At 40.2% G+C, this 23,950-nt stretch overlaps 1 protein-coding gene across 1 annotated transcript in view; it reads right to left on the bottom strand.

Moving 5' to 3' along the window:
- Positions 1–23,950, bottom strand: part of LOC126388146 (junctional adhesion molecule 3B-like) — a 52,237-nt gene that overhangs the window by 8,559 nt on the left and 19,728 nt on the right. The window contains exons 2-4 of the mRNA XM_050041056.1: positions 812–880; positions 604–717; positions 360–512 (exon numbers count right to left, since the gene is read on the bottom strand). Coding sequence (XP_049897013.1) covers positions 360–512; positions 604–717; positions 812–880 — 336 coding nt within the window. The remainder of the gene's footprint in view (positions 1–359; positions 513–603; positions 718–811; positions 881–23,950) is intronic.

Genomic DNA, 23,950 nt, shown 5'->3' with positions numbered 1-23,950 from the left:
TTTGGCCTGTGCCAAAAAATGCAACCAAAACACGCGGCGCTTGCTTTCTTTAGCACTGCAATTCAAAGCAGATGCAGTTTCAGAGGTTTCCTCTTATAGCCCAGAACACGCCTTTGCAGCTGGGCAGGTCTGGTCATAACACATCCTCGTATGTATGCCAAAGGGTTGGTGCGACCTACAACACGGTTTCATCTTACAGCATCTAAAGTGTGAATCACTAAGCTCAAGGTCTCTCTTTAAGGGCACTATAATGGCTTCTTTTCTGCATCCAGAGGAATCTTGATCAAATTTTCATACGTCTTTCTCATATCTTTGACACCACATGCATTTAAGCTGATTATGCAGGTAAGTCGGAGTACCTCTTACAACAAGGTCAATCACAATCTCATCAAATGACTTCTGGTCGTCAGCAGCGGTGACCTCACAACGATATTTGGCTGTGTCTGATCTTGTGGCATTGGTTATCACTAATGTGGCAGGTTCTCTGATCACCGCTCTGTTCTCCAGGTCGCCTGTCAGAGGAAAACATGTATGACATCAGCACTAAAGGTGTGCAAAACTGTAGGTAACAGAAGAGAATTGTTTGTGCATTTTATATGTTACCTGAGATCCTCTTGTCAAAGTACACATAACTTGGTCCATCATTTGTAATCTTCTTCCATTCAATTCTGGGACTGGTTGTAGAAATGGACTCAATCAAACATGATAGCTCGATTTCTTCAAGATAGAGAAAAAAAAGAGATATGACAGGAAATTAAGTTAAGCCTGATATGAAAAAGATGAACTCTATATGCTTTTTTGTGGCTCTTACTGTCAAACTCATCAGTCCACGGTGATTCGTTGTTTGTTTTCAGGACCACTGCAAACACGCTGTAGTAGCCTGCAAGACATGAGAGAAGAGGCAATGCAACATGACAACATGAGACTCTCCAGAGCATGAATTTTCATGATATGGTGATGATCTTATGCTATATGCACAATACCAGCTGACATCCACTGATGTGCTGTGTTTATTTTAACACTCTCCTTCAGGATGTAAGTTCACTCATCTTACATTTCTCAAACACAATCAAAATGAAGATAAATGTCGATCCCACATCAGTGTGATGATCTAAACGTCCTGGTGTTCTCTGGTCATGCTCTGTTACCATCCATCTTCCATTTTTAGTTGTGTTGGTCAAACCATTGTGTGTATGTGTGTGTGTTGAGGGTGGGGGTGCTGTTTCTATGCACAGTGGATAATTGCGCAGGGAGGCATGTGCCCTTTTCAGGGCAAGCTCACCATGCCAGTAGTTTAACCGCCTGCCGAGCCCCCCTCTCCCTCTCTTTCTTTCTCTCTCTCTCTCTCTCTCTCTGTCTCTGTCTCTGTCTCTGTCTCTCTGTCTCTCTCTCTCTCTCTCTCTCTCTGTCTCTCTGTGAGCCTGATGCTATTGCCCATGTGGGACTAATGGTGCAAAAGCACCCCGGAAAGATCTGTGTTGGTATGCGGTGGAGGGCTAAGGCCTTGGGAAGGGGCACTGCTGAATCATCCTGACAGCCTATGGTCCACAAACAAATACACACATAGTCAATTCCACATGAATGTTAACTGAGAACATGCTCATGAACAAAATGATGGTCTGGCTCTTGGATGCAGGGTCACTCGAGCAGATTGGACTGTCACTGAAAAATCTATGGGATGCCTAATGTCCATTTGTGCAACCTCTCTTGCTGCCAACCCCTGGCTGAATCTTCAAAAGAAGCAATAATTTATTATAAAATGAATCATAACTCCTGTCAACTACATCTGGCTTACAGCATACAGGCCACTCGAGTTGTGATACATCTCCGGTGAGTTTTAACATTTCTTGTTGGAAAGACAATCAAACACAAAATGATGACAATTATTCAAAGTGATGACAAAGTGACACAGAATGACCACAAAGGGACACAAAATGAGCATAAAGTGGCACAAAATGATGACAAAGAGCCTGAAAATGACCAGAAAGGGATGCAAATTGACTACAAAGGGACACAAAATGACCACCAGGTGACACATAATGAGCACAAAGTGACAAAGAATGACCACAAAGAGATGAAAAATGACCACAAAGGGATGCAGAATGACCACAAAGGGACCCTGAATGGTGCATACAGTATGTAGGTGTAGTCTGCTACTCATTAGTAGTAGAAATGGTCATGGGCCTTTCATTAAAAAAAGTGCTCAAATGGGGATATCCTGACCTCCACCAACTGTCATCTGGATACACAGCAGTGTCTAGGGTCACCTGCTAAAGCAGACAGGGTAAGCTGATTAGCCCACAGTCTTTCTGGAGATCATGACAAGACGACAGCTTGTTTTTAGCCACTGCTGACAGTAATAACATTGCATGGAGGTCAGAAGTAGGTCACACCTCGGTATGACAATAAAAGATCTACCCTGAGGAAGCTGCTTGGAAAGTTGAAGGTTGAAGCTCATGCTCTGACTATTAATATTCTTGTATCGGGTATAATGTAGGTTTTAACATTGTAAACTCATTTTCACAGGCCTTATTTATGCGCTTATTGTGATTGATTTTACATGAAAGTGGAGATGAATTTTTTTCTGGTGACACTGACTATGTTGGTGACAATAAGTATGAAGACAAGTCTTCAATTAGAAAATGTTGTTTCAAGCAGCCCTCCACACAAACATTCAGGATCCAGGAGCAAATTCTGTATCATGACAAGCTCCGGGGTACTGCTCTGTAGCTCACCCTCACTGACCTTCATTCTATGGAAGTATTTTAGTATCATTTGAAGCTACTTGTAGACAACAATGAACCTTTAGTAATTGTGATTGCTAGCGCTAATTTCAATAAATATTTGACTTAGCTTTGTATCTTAACATGTATTTTATTCTGTACTGCTCTACAACGGCAAAGACAACAAAGTTTGAAATAGGTTTAGCTCTACAGCACAAAATGAAAAAGTTCTTGACAACCTAAAAAAAAGTAGTGTTTTCTAACTGAGAACTTTAACAAAGAATTGCAAAGGAGCACAGATGAGAATCTGTACTCTTTTTCAAAAGTGTGACAGTCAAAACACCAGCAATCCAGCTGAAGCCTGTCACCTATTTAGCTTCCTCTCCACAGCCCTACATGCAGAGAAGCACACACAGTCACAGGCACTTTAAAGCTGTGTGCAAAACAGAAATGCTTTTCATCTCCCAGTGTTTCTGAGAGCTGCTTGCACTGTCGCTACATTCTTATACAAATCAAACTTCCTCTGATGAAAAGTGACTGAACGGTAATCTGTTCTTTACACTGAAAAGCAGAAATATGACCGAATCTATGTTAACACAATGGTGCAGATCTCTGCTCTTCAATAAGACTCCCTGACAGTTAACCCTAATTCATCCAGGTACTTGTTAAAGTATGCTTTTTACTGCTTCTGACAAAAGCTTGTGTATGTGAGGCATGTCAGTGCTTACTTCTGAGTTTAAGTTTCAAATATACAGCATGCATTTTGTAATTTAATACCAAATCTATCTAGGCCAAGTATGCCAAAAGTCCAAAATATCAGAATACGCTGTGCTGAAATAGAATCCAAAGTTGACAATAAATTATTTCAGGTGATTAATTTAGTACAATGACTTTCCATTAAATGCACCACTCAGAAGGTCTGACAGAGCTAATGGAGTTTACCCCCTGTCCCTGTGCTCCTCCTTAATTCGCAGAGTATTAGTGCAGATTAGGTGCCTAAGTGAGCTTGACGCAGACATAAAAAGCTTGACAGGTCTGCCATCAAAACAGCTGTCCAGGAAAACACATAAAACCCCCACTCAAAAAGACTGGCACTGAGTTTCCTCTACATTATAACCAAAACTCATAAACTGGAAGAACTAACCACTTCTGACTGACAAAGAAAAATCACTACAATTATTCTTGTGTATTACAGAATAAAGAGACCTCTTTGTTTGGAAAGGAGCATTAAATGCATGCATCATAATTCAGAATGTATATGATGCAGAGCAATGTAACAATTATAAATCACTTCATCACTAACCCTCTGCTCCAACGATACAGAACAGGGCACATCTGTTTTCCAGCTCCTTCAAAGTGGCACTGTCTCATAGGTGAGTACTTTGAAAAGATATTTTTTTAAGAACTGATTATTGTTTTTTTTTTCACTGATTAAAATGTCACCCTCTTTGTGTTATCTTTGATTTAAAGGAGGGTGCAGCGAAAAAGCAGCACTTTGAAGGGACAGTTCACCCCAAATCAAATATACAAATTTTTCTTCTAATGTGTAGTGCTATATATAAATCTAGATCAAGGGTCTTCAGCATTTTTCACCCCTTTTGTTGAGCAGGAGCAGGGACCCACTACTACATACTGTATATTTTATAAAACTGAGTTGGACCACTGATAATTCCCTGAATATTTTCAGATCCTCTCTCATTTGGTCTAACCTCTAGCTGCTAAGTCAGCAGCAGCTGTAGCACGGTTAGGTGCTTTAGCCTCAACCTCTGAAATTTTACCTGTGGTTTCTGAGGTGGATGGTGTGTCAGAGTCTATTGCTCAAAAAGTGACAAAATGATCCACTGTGGCTCACAAGAATGTCTGTACACTTGACAAACTGGTACTTATACAGCTAATTGGCCAAAAAGGTGCCCCACAGTAATTTAGCCCTAGCAAGCTCCCATGATTGCACAATGATTCATGGGTAACAGTTAGCCTATCATTAATGTTGTGTACTGTAAAATAAATAGGTTTTATGAAAAGGACAATTTTTTCTTCGCCAATAATTGGTTGGATTTATGTTAAAGTGTATTTGCAAACACATTTTACTTTTTGAAAAAACAACAACCAACCAACCAACCAGCCAACCAACCAAAAAAAAAAAAAAAAAAAAAAAATTAGGTTAGAACTTTGCTCAAAACCTATAGAGATAATTTGGAGCGGTGGTGAATCACTTGCAAGGACCCACTGTCTCTACAGGCCCCTCCATCCCAGGGACCCCAGTGCAACCGCTCTGCCTCCACTGTCTACATTTATACGCCTGTCTTACTCCTCTTTTCCATTTCATATACTCTCTTACTCTACAGTATAATGGAACTAGATGATACTCAGCTTGTGGTGCTCAAAGCACCCAAAGAATACATTTAAAAACTCAACAGCAATTTTCATGACCTGGTTACTGGAGATAATCCACAGACCTTGTTGTGAGCAGTTTCATGCAAAAACTTTATTCTTTTATAACTGCCAACTGTGTCACTGCACAGAAGGAAAAGTGCATCTACTCATGAACAAGAGGCTTGTGCTGAGCTGAAATGTTAGCTAGCTCAGAAGTGCTAGGTGAGCTAGCAGTAGATGCACGGTGATAGGGTTTGGAGAATGTCGTACAGTAGAAAGAAAAGAGTTCCTACATGAAATTGCACACATCAAGGTCTGTGGATTATCTTGAGTAATCAACCAGGTCATGATTGATGGAAAGAGACATATCTGTTGAGTTTTTAAAAAGATTGTCGCTTTGAGCACAACAGGCTGAGTGTCATCTAGTTCCATTATATAAGAGAGAAGGCAGACATATCTGCAGCCGATATTCTCAACACTCAAGAAATCACACCAGAACTGTCTACATTAATAAAAAACGCTACAGGTAAGAGGGAAATATGTATTTTTGATTTGGGACGAACTTCCTTTAAGGACTCTAAATATTACAACATCCATATATACAGTAGTTTATAAGTAACATGCAGCATTAATTAATTTCTAGAGTGGGGAAAAAGTCACTTAATTTATTATTGATTACAGACTGATGAAGTTAATTTTTAGTTGCAGCCCTAGTGATTTGCCGAGTCTCCTAGGCACAAGCGCTGACTTCCTAATCATTAACTGGCAGAAAGTAAAGTGGGATGAACAGATGAAGTAACATTGTATCAGAAGAAGTCTTGCAATGTGTAAATCCTCCAAACGAATTGTTATTTAATGATGCTGATAGCAGTGATAGTGACAATTTGACTACCCTCCTAAATATTTGAGCAATCAATTAAACAACTGCCTCCTTCTGGATAGCCTTTCAGCAAAGGTTGCATCTTTTTCTAACTGGATAACAGCGAGAAACAGCTGGACTGTCCAGTAAAGTATCCGAGCCTGATGAAAGCTCAGGAAGTGCTGAGTGTGTGTTATGAGAGCGGTGTTTCCCATCTCTCCTCCAGTCTGTCTGACACATCCTTCCCTGATCATGTTATACTCATCCTGTCTGTGTCTCCTTGAATAGCCTCTAAGGTCTCGCCCTCATCGCTTGTACCAATGGAACACATGATAACTACATATTTTTTATTTGGTCATTGTGAAAACTCTTATTGTGACACACTAGAGCCGAGCAATACATGACTGGGTTTGTGTGTAAGATGTGTGTAATGTAGATTATTAGCTTTTAAATGATGCAGGTGCTCGGTGGCCTAGATATGCCATGAATTTCATTTCTACATTCTCTGTTTTTCCCTTCTTGGTTGGACACAGCTGTGTGAGATGTGGCAATCTGAAAATCTGCACCAAAGTTTTTTTTTTTGTTTTTTTTTAATCCTCCTTGCCGTCCTCATGATGGACGCAGGGTTCTCTCTGTAATCTTAGTGTCATGCCCTCATAAAGCCCACAGGTTTTACATCACTGAATAATACAATAGGCACAGAGAAGCTGGGTATTTCCTGATGCGTGCACTGTGTAATGAATCCCTCCTTTTTTCTGTTATTCCTCCTGGGAAAGCACACTTGTTTCCTGTACCGCTCTTCGCTGAATCCAGAGAGGTGAAGCCGCTACCATAAATAGAAAGGTTCAATTAAGCAACCTAGTGATATTCCCTGTGGAACATCTCTGCCTCATGCCTGTGAGAATATTCTCACGCCCCTTTGGAAGCTCAGACATCAAAGTATACACACCCAGTTTCACTTACTATCAACCAGTTGCTGTTCTGAAACTCGTATTTGTATTTCAGTGCTGTTTCAGTTGCACAGAGCCTCTCAGCCAAGTCTGTTTTTTAAGAGAATCAGTGCACTGTTCACATGAACTACCATAGTGCTATTAATATTCTTTTTTATCATTGTTCCATTCATTCTGAATGCGGGATTCAATTGATTCCCTGAATTCTGTCAGTTCAATAAGAGCAGGTTGAGCAATTCATTTCTTCCCTGTCCAACAGAAATGACTACTCATCTCAATAAAACACCTGGCCAGTCACATCAACCACTGCCATCTTCAAGGCTGTGACCTCCAAATGATTTTTACCAGTTTATAAAAATGACAGGTGAGAATATATTGTACATGTCACACATTTTCTGTGCTACATTAAATGGACAGTTTACCCCCAAATCAAAAATAAACATTTTTACTCTTAACTGTGGTGCTATTTATCAATCTAGATAGTTTTGTTGCGAGTTGTCGATTGTAGGAGATACCGTCCGTAGAGATGTCTGCCTTCTCTCCAATATAATGGAACAAGATGGCACTCTGCTTTTGGTGCCCAAAGTGCCAAGAGATATATATTTAAAACACTAATCAGCAATGTCTCTTTGTAGAAATCATGACCCGCTTACTCAAGATAATCCACAGACCTTGTTGTGAGTGGTGGGACTATTTTCATACCAAACTACACCCGCTAACGGTATCACTACACAGAAGAAAGTGTGCATCTACTTAGGCTGTTCTCATAAACTCCTACAAAAAAAAATGCACTTAAATTCGTACATATCCCAATTATTTTGAAAGGCTGTAATGATGTGACCAATGAGCTGATGGGAGTAAACAAGAAAGCAGTCCCGAGTGATCTTGTAAGGTGGCAGGTTGGAGTGGTAGATCACAAAAACATGGACTTTCCTCTGAGTCTTTCCCCTGGAGATGCGTGTTCAGAACCATGTGAGCTCTGTGTAAACTTTGAGTAATTTTAAGGTACGTACTCGCCATGTTTCTTTTCCTAAACCACAGTAACTTTATTTGCTTAAACTTAACTTCCGGAACTTTATGTTACTGCACGTTAAGGAAATAATGTCAGTAATGGGGCGCTAATTTGTAATATATCATATGAACTGTTGTAACTGCATTTTTGTAGGCTATCATATGAACCATTTTATGAGGATACGTTGACCTGCTCATGGATGAAAGGTTCATGACAGTGCGAGAAGTAAACATTAATGATGTTCTTCACAGCTGAGCTGTAATGTTAGCTAGTTCAGTTCAGTGAACTAGCAGTAGATGTACGCTTCCTTCTGAGCGATAATATTGTTGGCAGATGTAGTTTGGTAGAAAGAAAATAGTTTCAACATGAAACTGTTGGGTCTTCTGCCTGTGACTGGCAACGTGGAGACATTTCATCCACCAGCCACAAGCTTAATTCGTTTTTAGTGGTCACACAGTTGACCACAACTAAAATCCAGTTTGGGTTGTTAAACCTAATCGGGCTACAGCAGCCGAGGAGGGCTCAGCTTTGGTGGGGTGTATTTCCTGGAAGTTCAAGTTCTTATGCTGTCGGTCATAGTAGGTGTTTTAGGAGATCTGAGGTAACGTTTTTCGCAGCAAAAAAAAAGTCTTCCCAGCTGGCTACCAACGTTTCCAATGATGATATTTGGTTGAATTTGGGTTGTGATGTCAGGTGACCAAGATTCAATGTCAGAATAACTAATAACTAATAAAAAAATAAATTTAATGTAGAATACTGACGACAGATGATGTTGATATTCTGTTGGTTTTAAGTTGTGTTGTTAAGTAACCAAAATCCAATGTCTTCCAAACATCTCATGCCAATGTCATCTTGATGTAGAATACAGATATTTAGATGTGAGGTATGGAGAACAAAATCGACTGTCTGCGAAACATCATAATATCCACATCCACACAGTGTTAAATTATAACATAGTTAGACATTTAAAATATTATTTACCTGATTTTCATACCAACCAAAATTTAATGTCTGTCCGATGTAAGAGTCCAATGTCTTTCTGACGTCATTTTGATGTCAAGGGGGGTTACAGCAGGGTTAGTACCACTACCTTATATTCTTGTCATTTTTACTCTTGACAAAGTCAAATTATTGTGACTATTTCCAGCCGCTGAATGTATGCTATGTGGTTCCGATATCCAAGCTTGCTGCTTTGTGACATGCATGCGCAGTGGGATGATTACATAAAATGAATCTGGGGATGTGATTAATTGTTCGATTTTAAATCAGTAGGGGGTTGACAACAAAAATAAGGTTGTTATTGTTATTTGTTTTTAGGGTAATTATATTATTACTGAAGTTGTATTAGTAATTTCTTACACTACACGTTCCTGGAAAAAGGAATAGTACTGTAATGTGTTAAGTCATGCATTACTGCTCAACGCTGCTCACAACAAGGTCTGTGGATTATCTTGAGTAACCATGTTATGACCTCTGGGAACAGACATTGCTGCTGAGTTTTTTAAATGTATTTTTGGTGCTTTGAGCACCACAAGCCAAGTGACATCTAGTTCCATTGCACTGGAGAGAGAGAAGACATCTCTATGGCTATCTCCAACACTCAGCAACTCACACCAAAACTATCTAGACTGATAAACAGCAGTACAGGTAAGAGGAACAATATGTATTTTTGATCTAGGGGTCAACAGTCCCTTTAGGGAAATCTCACCTTTAGCAGAATGAGCATGTGCATTTATACACGTGTAGAGCCAGGTGCTTTGATATGGGAACATACATGCTATATATTCACTGCGTGTAGCTAATGTTACATGAATAACATGTCCTCAGTACCCCTGATACGTATTCAGCACCATGTTTCCAATCTAAACATAGGTAAACAAGCAAACCAAGGAAGCAAACAACTATATAGCTGTGAGGAGTGTGGTGGGAAAAAGAAGTTGTAAATGATGAGGGAGACTCAACTGAGCGCACATCATTCATTAAAACATAAACTTACACTGCTTGTTCTTTTCACAAAATCTGAATAAAGGAACTTGACTACACCAGAAAAAAAGAAAAAAAAGAAGAAAAGGCAAGAAACGTGCTCATCAGGACATTAAAAGCCAACAATAAAACAAAAGCAAGCAATTCAAATCTGTATTGTAGTAAGTTATGAAACTTAGAGTAATCAAATGAAAAATATTTACACCTTATCAATCTGAAATTGTTAAAAAAATAATTGACTTTTAGGAGCAATCCACTGGATTTTTCATGTATCTATTTATGGACATTTTAAACAGTACCTTAAATGTCAACGGTAATGTCAACACAACTTAAGAAAATTGGTTAAATAGGGCTGGGGAATATGGACTGAGGGTTGAGTATTGATACTTTCACAAAATATTTACTGAGTAAGAACAATCATCAGTAATGTGGATATAATGACTACGTGGGTAAAGGCAGACGCTAGAACAGCTAGAGCAGTCTTATAAGTTCAGAAAAAGACATCACTTTACTGTGGTGCAGCCTTTAAAACCAGGAAACCACAACACTTAAGATATTACGATATCCAAAATATAGACGATGTCTGGTCTCATATCACAGTATCGATATAATATCAATATATAAAGCAGCTCTGGCTACCACTGTTACTCTAAACACAATTAAACTTCATTACACAAGGTGCTTCTTCAGTTCAATACAGGGCTGCAGCTATTGTCAATATAATGATGTTAAAATTGTGTCCAAGTTGTTTTGTCTGACCAAAATCCAAAGATGTTTAACTTATTATCACATATAAGAGGGTTAAGCAGCAAAGTCTCACATTTGAAAAGCTGAAACCACAGCATGTTTGGCATTTTTGCCTTAAAAAATGACTCAAATGATTAATTAATTTTCATAAATATTTATTGTTTTTTTTAATTTGTGTCATCCAGCAGATTTTTTTTATACTGGCTCAAGGACTGTTACTTGAACTACAGATTGTACTTCCACTTTTTGTATGACCACCACCATGGATACAAAGAGTATAGAAGTAGATCAAGAGAGAGACCCGCCCTGTCCTCTCTAAAGCACAGACCAAACTGAGATCAAATGTTTAAATCTAGGCAGTGCTGATCAATACATAATAATATAAGACTATATTACTTAATTGACTTTTTCTCTCCTAAAATGTCTTTATAACATATTTTTGTGCACTGTTTGGCTTAATACAAGATTTTCTGAAGAGGAAGTGGGTGCCATACCATTTTCGAATCCTAGGATAGCAAACAAATGATTGGCTAGTGCTTATTGCCTTTGTTGGTTGGGTTGGTTAGGTTTAGGCAAGAGGAGTGAGATTGGTTAGGGTTTGTGTAAGAATGTCAGGGTAAGCCAATCAGAGGCAAAGTAAGGTGAGCCATTCCTTCACTATCCTAGGGCTCACAAATTTGTTTCCTGTATTGTATAAAACAGGCTGAAACAACTGAGATCAGAGAGTGAAGCTAAGCAGTGTTGATCAAATATGAACCAAGATTTGATACTGCATTGCCTATTTTTTGCCTCAAATGTTTTCAGAAACACATTTTAGCTTAATTTTCAACTGTAATTCAAGATTGTTTGTTACCAGTATTGTTTCCTGTATCAAAACGGACAAGCTGCCATTATGTCGCCCACCAGCAGGAGTGTTTTTTGGTCTGGTGCAGAGCAGTGCATTCTTCTTGTTGTAGGTTTTCTACCTCTTGAACAAAAGTGAATGCCACAGCCCTTTTCCTCTTCTTGCTCTGGTCATGTAGTACCAATTTTAAAAGTATCATATTTCTATCTTTCTCCTACATAGACAGTCTAGTTTTATAAAAAGACCATCTTTCCAGCAGTGGAATACTTCTTTACAGAGGCAGTAAAACTGACCTGAAAAGTTTAGGAATCGAATAATTCCGCAAAATGTCTCAATCCTAAAATTTAGAAGGAGTGTGCCACTAGGAACTGACACACTAATTTAATTATTTTAGATTACTAGATGACTGATTAAAGTCCCTCAGAATGACTAAAGGTCTTGTTCCTTCAGGAACTCCAGATAGATGGATAAAGATCTGCCCTTCACAATTCATGATGTGTTAAGAGGTTGCCACGTCTCCTGTGTCCCTTTTCTATACCGAGGGCACACGAAACATCTTTTAAGAGGTGTAAATGTTTATGTTCTCCCACAAGCTATGTTTGAGATTTTGGCATCGCACACATGACCCCTAAGTTTCTGGTCACAGTGCTCAAAAGTTCAACGTGAGCCCCAAGCACAATGTAGCAGAGCCCAAGAAAGATCCATTTTTAAAGTGTTGTAAGGGTAAAGTGGAATGAACAAAACATAAAACTATGCCAATTGTTCTGTGAGATTAAGAGAATTGATGATGATGTAATCCTAAGGACAACTGAATTAAGAGTGAAAAAAATACAGTTGAGTCACTGATAATTGTTATTTTAAAATTATTATTCAGTGAATTACTATTCAGTGAACAAATATACACCAGTCAAGTCCCTATCTAAAATCTTTAAGTGGAATATGATGTTATGCAAAGTTATAAACAAAATAATATAATTTTGTGTATCATTAGTGAAATGCCCCTTTAATTATAGATATTTAAACTGTGCACTGTGGCACTGGGCTGCTGACTGGAAGCAAGGAAACAGTTGAACAGAGTATTGCTGAAGCCCTCTCACGTCTTGCATGCTTTACCCTGAGGAGATGCGAATTTCCATTTGATAAAAGTCTATGATGTCAGCTGGGACACAAAGCCTGACAAATTAATTCATAAGAGCATCACATATTACCATAAGCTTCTTTCTGAGAGACGATTACAGCTAGATCCTAGACAAAGCATGCTCTGGTGCTCCAGTTCCCATAGCAATATTGGTGTTATTTCCATAGTAACTACATTCTTTTTCTGTCTTACTTGTTGTTTCCCTCCCCCCTCAACAGTGACCAATGCCAGACAGGATCCCACCTGTTTTGGTAGCTGTGGGAGAAAGTGACTAAACAGACCCCAGAGGTCTTCCTCCATGAAAATAGTAAGCTTGTGACACAATGACAATAAGGGAGAGGTTTTAGGGCTGAGCTGACAGGGAGAACGACCCCAGGTTGTATTGTCACAGCTGTGGTCATTCACCAGTGTCGGTCTCTTCCATCCAGAAGTGTATTTTCAACTTTCTTCTCCCCACTCACACCTACGTTTAACTTTCCAGTGCCTGTATGTTGTGAAAGCTCTGTCGCAACACAGACATTTCAGATTACCACAGACAAACTATTCATGAGATAAAATAAAACATGGTGAGATTTCAGGCTGAGTAAACTCTTTGTTGGATCAACTGGGGAAATCATTCTCTATTGGTTAAAGAAAAAACATTTTGCTCTTTTTTCAGTACATACTGAAGACTTCAACAACAGGCTTTTGTATTCCTGAGCTTGAGCTGAACTACAAAATGATCTAAGCATAAGGCATTTTTCCTTTTTCTGGTGTTGTCACTTCAGAAGTTGACATTCACTTTATGTCTTACATGACTTAAAGAGCCTCTGAGAGAACTGCCAATCTGTGTGAAAATGTCCAAAATTGTGTCAAAAGGATTAAGTCAAGGGAAATGCACATGTAGAGTGGTTAAAGGAAAGATAAGGCAATTTCTACCATATAGATGCATCAGATGCTCCTTCAGCTGCTAAGCAAATGTCACCACGTTTGAGCGCATAAATGGATGGACCCAGAGCAGCTTGTCAAGTGTATGTAAAATATGCAGCTATATAAAACCGACATTTAAATGTATCACATGTTGAACAGGGGTGAAGTGGTCAACTACATTCATGGGTTGGAATGTTCAGCGTGTCGGTATTTGGGTCATAGTTTGACAGGTTTCCTGTAAAGGCCAAGGAAAATATCAGTATTTTATATATTTTCCTTGGTAAAGGTGAGAAAAAAGAGAGTTCACAGCTTCCTTGTCTTCCCATTTCTGTCTTTTACTTTGACTGGTAAATATAAATAACTATGTAAAAACATTGATTATTTTATAGAATATTAGCACCCTAGCTATTAAAATAAATGTGTATATATATATATATACAGTATATATACATACATGTATATATATAAATTGTTGCTTTTACACTTGAAAAAATGTTGGTATTGTACATTTCGGCAAACTGCATATGTTTCATTTGCATGATATTATGTACCGAATACACTGAAACATTGAAACAATAGCCCTTTTTAAATAGAGGTCGTGCAAATTTGCAGGAAAGCCCAATCAGTCTTCTTTCAGCATTGGCAGTATAAAAACAAAATCGGGGAGTGCAGCAAAATGCCGCCTGCCTACTCTTGTTCATATAGAATGTGCCTTTTTCGGGGCAATGGGGGGCGTGAGCAAGTAACAAAATGTGTAGCTCAGCGTGTGATGTAAACAGTGACATACTCCACTTCGGCGATTCTTTCATATGTTGGCCCGTCCTTCACCGTTCCCGTCATTTGACTGTTAATGGCCTCTTCACTTGCGAGGACAAGGAGGGCGCGCGAGAGGTTGCTCATCTTTACAGTGTCTGTCAGGTTTGCGTTTCCCTCTTGCCACTAGCTGCTCATTCCTGCTATCATCTGTTTCCTGTTTATCCACTGCCAGTGAGTCGCACGTGCGGCGTCATCAACAGCTCCTCCCACAAGTCATCAACAGTCCCTCCTGTGGTGAAAGGGCGCCTCGTTCTTTTTAAATCAAAAAGGTCTCGCCAATATGTCTACCCTACGAGGCGGAAAATTGGGCACCTCGGATCAACTCGCCAGTCTGGCTCTGTGTGTCTAAACGCTCACAGCTTGCCAGCAAAACAGCCCAACATTCGCCGAAAATCTGACAGTGTAAAAGGGGCTAATGCTGTGGTTAATGCGTGGTTAGGTTTAGGCACAAAAACCACTTGGTTATGGTTAGGAAAAGATCATGTTTTGGCCTAAAATACCTGGTTCTGAGAGCACAATTCCTACTGCTAGAAAAGCAGCAGTGTTTCAGTAAAAAACTGCTTTTCATGCCACTATCCCTACATTTGCACATTATCATGTAACTCATTTGTTGAAACTTTACTTTTCAAAATGCTGTGGTTAATGTGTGATGAGGTGTGGGCACAAAAACCACTTGGTTATGGTTAGGAAAAGATCATGTTTGGGCTTCAAATACTTGGTTTTGGGGGTACAGTACCTGCTGGAAAATCAGCAATGTCCCAGTAAAAATCTAATGCTTTTCATGCCACTACCCTGGCAGGAAACTTGGCAAAGTCTAGGTAATAACAACTGCTTTTCTTACCGCTATCCAAGCAGGAAACCCAGCAATGACTTGGTAAAGAATGAATCTTTTCATGCCACTATCCTGGCATGAAATGAAGAATTGTCTCTGTAAAAACAAACACTTTTTCATGCCTCTATGTTGGCAGAAATGCAGCAATATCTTCGTAAAAAAACAACTGCTTTTCACAGTACTGTCCCCACTGGAAACATAGCGACAGGTTGCTATAAATCACCCACATTTGGTGCCTAAATAGCCACTGGAAAAACAGCGACGGGTTGCTAAATCACAACTGGTTTTGTTGTTTGTTGGTCTCAAACAGTGATCTGCAGCTTTGCAGCTTGAAGTCAGATCATATATTACGTCACTTTATTAACGTTGATATGTTAAGGCCCTGACACACCAAGCTGACGGTCAGCCACAGGTCAATGTTTGGCCATCAGTTAGCATCTGTCGCCCTAGTCGGTGTTGTGTGTCCCGCACCATTGGCCCTCATCTACCCCCGTCTGCCCTTTTTGGGCTCATTCAGCATCAGCATCAGCATCAGCATCAGCATCATCGACTGAAGAGCCCATCAGTGAATGGATTCATTCTGACTGACAGTTCAGCTCAGTGCACAAAAAGAGAAACAGAGGTGAGGAAAGTTAACAAAGAGCAAAAATAAAGAGGAAGTGAGACCAAATCAAACTTGTTATATAAGGTCAGATTATTTTTCCAGTGTTTACCCTACTATTATTCCTTCTACTATTATTCTTGAAAGTCAAGTTAATTTTATCTAATTATATTTTCTATATAGCGCCAGATCAAAACAGAAGTCATTTAAGGTTACCTTTCCTATAGAACAGGTCTATAACTTGTCCTTTTATTAAACAAATGAAATAGCCTTATGTTATTTATCTTATTTACACAACGGCATGTCATTTCTGTCTCTACATAGTCGCACAGTTACAATTCTGCTCTGCTCTCTGTATCATGCACGGCGGAGTTCGGCCCCGATGCGCGCACACACACACACACACACACACACACAGACACAGGTGAGCACACTAGAATGCGGCTCAGGCCGCATTTTCCTGACCAAACCCGACCTGAGTCCGAGACAATTGGAGTTCTGCCCGAACCCGCAGCGCAGCACTGTACACACACTCAATGGAACAGAGCCTGTGTTGCGTTCAGGCATTGTCGGCAGCATGTCAAGTGGGCCGAACCCGAACCGAACCCAAGGAACATTTTTGATTTGTTATCTGAATGCTAAGTGGTCTGCATATAGTCAGCTTTAATAAACACAGGAGTTAAGTAAAGACCTGATGACAAAGAGCAGGTGGAGGTAAAGAGAGACGTGAACATCTGCATATGTACATACTGTAATTGCACTTCATCTGAGCATGGATGAAAAGTAATCTGAATACAAAAAGCTAATTTTAATCATCAAACAGGCCCCATTGGAATTATAGGCTAGGAAGACTCACAGTTGTGTTGTCCAAAACAGTTTTTTCCCCCACATTGTACCTCTGGTGGTTAAACCCATTCTGTCTGACTAAAAGTTGGATCCTGGTATCAGGAGTTCATTCAAATGCATCCTATCTTTTCCAGGTGTACTCAAACACAGTTCAGCTTTCCCCACAAGGGCTCCTTGTGTATTCATTTATTCTGCATTTACATATGAGGCTGCTGCAGGCCCTGATCTGTGAGCCCAGTAAGGCTGGGGCAACCCATGTGCCTTACTGCTGGTGAGCCCTCTGATCTAGGCAGGGTCAAAGACTAGGCCTGAGCCAATGAAAGTATGGGAGGGGGGGGGGGGGTAAGGGAGGAGCCGATGGTGTCACTGAATGCCTGGGAACCTGTCACTTTGTGTCAGCGTTAGCGTCTACATCTGGCCTGCTCTCACTTTGACCTCGAGCTAAGTACAACTAGCTCACAGGACTGGACCACAGAGTAAGAGCAGCAACTTTTACTCTTCCACCTCACACGCAGCGCCTTTCGCTTGCCATGATGATAGTCACTGCGTAAAGAAATCACTTCACATCAGGGGACTCACAGATTCCACACACAAAAAAGCTGTTAAGGTTATGTGCACGTATCTAAAAACACTTAAATAATCATGAATCTCTCTCAACTTTAAATTGTTCTCAATAGACCCAGGCCTCAATTTATTATTTCCTAAATGAGAACATTAACTTTATATTTTCCCCATTTTGGCCATTTATTTATAACAACATAACAACAGAAAATTGCATTTGGTACAGTTTATATTATACAAACACAATTATTTTATGCCCTTCAGTATTGTATTACACCTGCTGTAACGTTACTAACATTATTAAAAAAATGTGGATGATTGGTGTGCAGTCTTTAAAACATCAGGGTCCTGTTCCTCAGCCATGTCCTCTCGCATGCCCCCAGTTGCTACAAGTTGTTCTTGAACTGATATTGACTGAATGATCTTCAATGATAATATTACTCATTCACGAAGTCATGTGAGACATCTTGGCCGTGACACAATCAGATCCTGGCTGCTGTATGGTCCCAGCAGCCATGCATGCCAGTGGACACCTTTGTTTTGTGACACAGTTTCAGGCCGTAGGAGTGAACGAATGCTTAATTAAACAGAACAATGGTCAATGGCTGTTGTGACTGAGGACATAATAACCATTTACCACATACCTTGTGTAAGTTTAGACAATCTATTGGCCAAACGTCCCGTCATGAGGTGCTCATGGAAAACATGATACTCCATAGAGTTATATTTGAGATGCAGTGTAATTCCAGTATTGCACTCTGTGCTGAAACACTGTGCCCCCTCCTCTAGTTGTCTGAACATGAATTATTAGCAATACGACTAAGTCCGTCACCTGTGTAATGATATAAATTCATTTTTTTTGGACGCCAAAATGTAAGAATTTAAAGGTCCAGTGTGTAGGATTTAGGGGGCATCTATATGCAGACATAGAATATACTATTCATATCAGTATTTTCATTAGTTTATAATAACCTGAAAATAGTAATTGTTGTGTTTTCATTATCCTAGAATGGGCCTTTTATATCTACATGAGGCCCCTGTCGTGTTCTCTTTACACAAATAACACATAGTGAGACCGAACTACGTGACGAAGGTGTGGCTGCTTTTTTTTTCTAGCCTCCTTTGTCCTAGCCTTTCACATCCCATGACACATAGAGTAAAAATTCTTAAATTCTATTGGTCAGTAGCAAACACACAGGGCCTCCTGCTACTATTTTGTCAGCTCTATAAACATACATCACCACAGCCCCCATTAGGTGCACTGGACTTTGAAGCCAATTTTCATAGTGGCCAAACAGTGTAATTACACCATCACATGATGCCCTGGGGCCCAAAAAGACTTTTTCCAACAGACCTACATGTTGAAAGAGACATCTGTAAATCAGTGGATGAATTTATTTGAGCTTTACAACCCCCAAAAAATGACTCACGTCACTATCAGGATTTGATACATTTGGTCCAATAACATTTGGAAAGTCTAGAGGAGCAGCACCACTGACTCAATTTATCCCCATTCAAGTTAGCAAAGTGCTAAATGGGAAGAAGTTGACTCAGCTGGCAGAAGTCTAGTATGCCTCCTCTAAGGTCCACACAGTGCGGAAGCAGTGCTTTTCATGCTGGTAATTTTATATACAGCAGTTGAACTTTTTTGACCTCATGCACCACTAATTAACTTTCATAGAAAAGAACGGAGCCATGCCTCCAATGTATTCAAGTCTCTTTATAGATCATCATCTACATACTGAGTGGGTCCCCTCCCACATAGCCCAGAACTAGCTATGCCAGTTTGGTTAATTTTGCTTTTGAAAGACTGACCGGTTAAGTTTTAAGAAAAAAAAGAAGACATGAAATACAAGAAGCCATTCCCTTTAGTGTGGTGATCCATTGACTCTGAGGTTTAGTGCTGCCTTAAATAGAGCTATCCAGTTAGAGGTGGTACAATTTTAATGTTTTTGTGATGGAAATGTATTTTATTTTATTTTATTTTATTTTCTGTTGGCTTAGCTGACAGACAGCCAACCAGCAGCATTATCATGTGGAAACATGCCCACTGCCCAAAGTCCATCTCCACTGGTCTCATGGCCACACTGTCTTGCGCACCACCAGCTGGCAACGCCATCCCTGTGGCGATATTTGTTCCTGAAGAAACATTGTGCTCACCCTCCATTCACCCCCCTGATCGCTCCAGTGAATAAGCGGCTTCATTTTGAACCGTAAAACACTTTTAGAATTGTTAACTATGTTAGCACTACTAGCTGTGCTGACACCGCTGACTACGGTAACATAGTAAACTTATGGTTTAAAATTCAACCACTTACTCACTGGGGCGAGTTGGGGGGGAGACCAGAGGGTGGGCACAATGTTTCCACAGGAATGCTGTTGGGTTAGGACGATGTTACTAATGGAACAAAGAGTAATGGACCAATGAGCGGCACCACTAATGCTAGGTAGCACCCACCAAACCTGGGTAGTATGCAATGCAGTAAACTGACAAGTAGCAAAATTAACCTATAGACTGGCATGTGTAACTGGTCAAAAATATTCTAGGCAGGTAACAGCTTAATGGTTAACCACTGACATCCCTACCTAGAACGGACAAACCAAATACTGGCTCTAGATAGGGCCAGTCTTGTTTTCATATTTGCGTGTCAGCAACAATAGTTCTCCTACATGCTTGGCACACACAAGAAGTTCCAATTCTGCAACCTCACCACTAGATGCCACTGAATCTTACACAGTGGACCTTTAAACACAGTTTGACTATCTAATGCCTCCACAACCCTTTTATATATGCACTGTGAAATGATATGGTGTTTTTAATCTTAACTTGTAAAATACTACATAATAATTGTTCACTGTGTCGGTGATGACGACCATGGACGGGACATAACAAGCCTTTAAGTGGTGATACATGACACATTTCTATGTAAGTGCTGAAACTGAAGCTGATGTCAGTGAAATTTAATGATGATGTGTACAATTACAGGTAATATCCTACAATCATGAGCTGTTCCTCCTGACAGTGAGAACAGGTTAATATTTAAATGCCCAAGCACTATTTATAGTGTCTGTCAGCACCAGCCAGAGCCCCTGCTGTCTGCTAATTGGGATCCCCCCCTAGGTAAGAAGTGTAAGCAGCGGTAGCTCTCCCTGCCTTTCACAGGCACCCAGGGAAACCTTGACCATACTTCTGGATCAAATAATTGGCTGCTCATTTTTCTAGCTCAGGTCAGCCTCTTGAGGGAGACAGTGAGAACGCCTTGTCAAAACAGATCGAAACATAAGGCCAAGAGGGTGAGCAGGCCTCCCCTGGCGTAGCATCTCTGTTATGCGAACAATCTGACATGCCACACATGGTGGATGTCCAAATGGATTGGGGAGCTCCGTGGTGTCAGCTTAAAGGAGACCTAACAGGAGGGGGTGGGGGCAAATTCAATTCACTGCAACATTTTTTTTGGGCCACAGTCAGACTCAAATCCTATGCTTGAATTGGAGTTGCTACCGCAGAAAAATCTGTGTTAAATCACGCCACACTCAGTGCCAGAATTAGCTCCTCACCACACACTGCACAGATGGCATCAGCGGCGCTCATTGCAAATGCTTCACATTCTAGTCCAGGCTGCCTGACCCCTTCCTTAATCCTAATTAGGAATGCAATTTCCACGCAGGCCTTTTTCAAGCATGATGAAAATAAACATTTGTATGGCTGCAGCGGTGGCTTATGGGTAGTATTATCTCATGATTCCACGAGTCCACTGATTGTGACACCATTTTAAACCAAACACACGAGTTGGGTTTTATAAATGACTATTGCTACTGTGCACTAACCAATATCCGCTCTGCTAGTCAACAATGAACTGGTCAGATAATAACACATGATGGTAAATCCCTGGATAACATTCTGATGCCTGTCCTTTCAACCAGACACGCCAAAACCTCCCCCACCCAGTATACTTGCACACACTACACACACACACACACACTCACATTCAATATTCACCAATTTCTAAAGCTTTCGATCAGCATGTCACAAAGGATTAACCAATAATTCCTCTACAACACATAAAGATCTGGAAACACTCACATCTGCAGATAGCAGGCTAATCTGGATGCTGGAATATTAACATGGCTCTTTTTTTTTTTTTGACCAGCCAGCAGTTCCTTTACCTAATAATGCTCATTTGGCCAGCACACTGACAGAGAGAGAGAGATGAGGGGGAAGCTGAGCCACTCTGCCACAGCCTGCAGAGATAAGCGTTCATTGTTGAGTGCATGGACAGTGAGCGTAGCTGACCACGATGAGCTAAGGCTCAACTGACAACTGAACAATAATACAACACCACACAGCAGAGACATGTTGACTTAGCAGGTCCAAAAGGTTTAATCTGCCTCACTTCCTGCGTGCTCCAAGGATGCCCGCTGTGGGCTGAAAAGAGCTGAACTGAAAGGGTGCTTTTTGCGATGCAGCCTTTGGGGACACACTAACTTTTTATACAACTCTGCTGACTTTTATTTTCAACTGTTTTCATGAGTTATATATTCCCCCAACATGCACATCTCTGCAGCATGGACAGAAGTTCAGTGTTTTTTTAATGCCTCTGCACTGGGAGTCATCTCAGATAAACTCATTGTAGCTAAATGACACTAACCAGCTAAGCATGAATGCCAACAGACAAATATAACAGTGCATTAAACACACACAACCAAAATGAAGCCAAATGCACTCATGTCTTGAGCCGTGTAGTTGCACATTTGTGGCACTCAGGAGCATAATGTGTGAGATGGCAGCAGGAAGCTTATAAAGTCTTCATAATAGGGCCTCCCAGCAGTGTTCAGCTCAGTCATCAAGATGCTATCAGCTCGGGAACAGCAGGCCCAGGACAAATCCCACTATTTCTAAAGTCTACTCTTACAACAGTGGCGTCCCACAGACCAGCTTATTAACTGGCCTTTGTTTTCACTCTGGAACAAAAGCCATCTTGTGTAGTAGAAGTCTGACTGCTGGAAAAGCATGGCAGTGATTCACATGATGCACGTCTGATCACTGATGGAGCCAATCATTTTAGAAAGCCTCTCTTTCCCAGGTTTATGAGCAATTAAAATCTGTTCCTAGAGCTCTTTTTAATTCCACAACACTTGGTATGATTTTTATTTTTTCAACAGATGACTCATAACTCTTACAATAACCTGTTCATGTTCTAAGAACCACACACAACATGCCATTTGATTTTGTGTTTTCCACAAACCATAGGCTGCATAAAGATCAGGAACTGTCCCTAGCATTACTGCTCATGTAATGCACCGTAAACCCCAATTTGCTAACTCAACTTAAAATTGTTTTGGAAACAGCTTGCACTTAAAACTTATAGTTTAGTAAAACATAGAAACATAAAATAAATGTGTCACATGACTCTTGTCTGACAGGAGTTTCATATCAGTTTGACATAACTTTTTGTTGTTTGAGCATTTAATTCTAAATCATATGAACATAACAATTTACAACAATTTTTTTTAAAAATTATTGAAATATAAAAATATATTGTGGTGAGCTTAGGTTTCTTGGTTGCTTAAATACGGCAAAGAGATGAACGCTGAACCAGGAAGAGCTCTTTCTTTCACCTCAGCACAGCTTTATGTTAGACACTCTAATATCCCCACAGGCGGGAGGTTACTTGTTTACACCGAGCAGTAGGCCTACGGTACGGTACAGTTCAATTCGGTACGCATTTCTTACCGTTCTGTATTGTCCCAATTTTTGGTCACCCCCTCTGTTGGGGTACCTAGCACACAGATCTGATTCTAAAAGGTGGAGCTGTGAACACTGTAGTCCGTTGATTGGTCAATAGTGGATGGTGACTGTTGCTCAGGGCTGAGTTGTAGCTTTAACAAAGGTAACGGCACATAATTTGGCCCCATTACAACTCACAACATTTATCGACAAAACAAGTGTCTGATACTAAACATGTTTTCCAAGCAAATACAACATGCTAATGTTATTAGTGTAAGCCTATAGCATTTTACATTTTAACACGTATAAATTAGCCTAGCTGCTAGTGATCTTTCCCTTGTCTCATATAAAGCCAGGGACAACAGCAACATTTAACAAAGGTAAGGGCACATAATTTGGCTCCATTACAACTCACAACATTCACCGACAAAACAACTGTCACACCAAACACGTTTTCCAAACAAATACAACATGCTAACGTTATTAGCGCCAGCCTATGGCAATTTACATTTAGCCTAGCGATGAGCGGAGATTTCCTCTGCATGAAGCCAGGATAAATCCCGAAGTATAAATCCCTAAATGATATATCACACACAAGAATTAAAATGCTATTTTAGTGGAGGCCTTACTGTCTTCACAATTTATTGTTTCTTATCTGTGAAATACAAGTAAATACAAGCTTCATTTCCACTGAGGGAAAAGGTGTCAGGATACAGAAACTGAGCGTCACTGTTGCCAACTCCTCAGTAAGAAAAGTAGCTATTGGCTGTCCTAAAAGTCGCTAGAAGTCACTAAATGACGTCAAATTTGCATAATTGTCCATATGCATGTAATTGTAATGGCTGCTGTAGGAGAGAGGAATAACATCGTGGGAGAGACAAAAACTGAGTAAAAAACACCCTGAATATGTTTAGAACTACAAATGAACCTTCTTTCAGTGATTTATATTAGACAAAGAAAATTTTACATTTACATCCCGCCCTGACTGTAAACCAGGTCGGGATCAGCCAGCAGCGGTTCCGCGCATG

Source organism: Epinephelus moara, chromosome 3, assembly GCF_006386435.1.
Source record: "Epinephelus moara isolate mb chromosome 3, YSFRI_EMoa_1.0, whole genome shotgun sequence".
Classification (NCBI taxonomy): domain Eukaryota; kingdom Metazoa; phylum Chordata; class Actinopteri; order Perciformes; family Serranidae; genus Epinephelus; species Epinephelus moara.
This window is presented reverse-complemented; position numbering and strand designations above follow the sequence as displayed.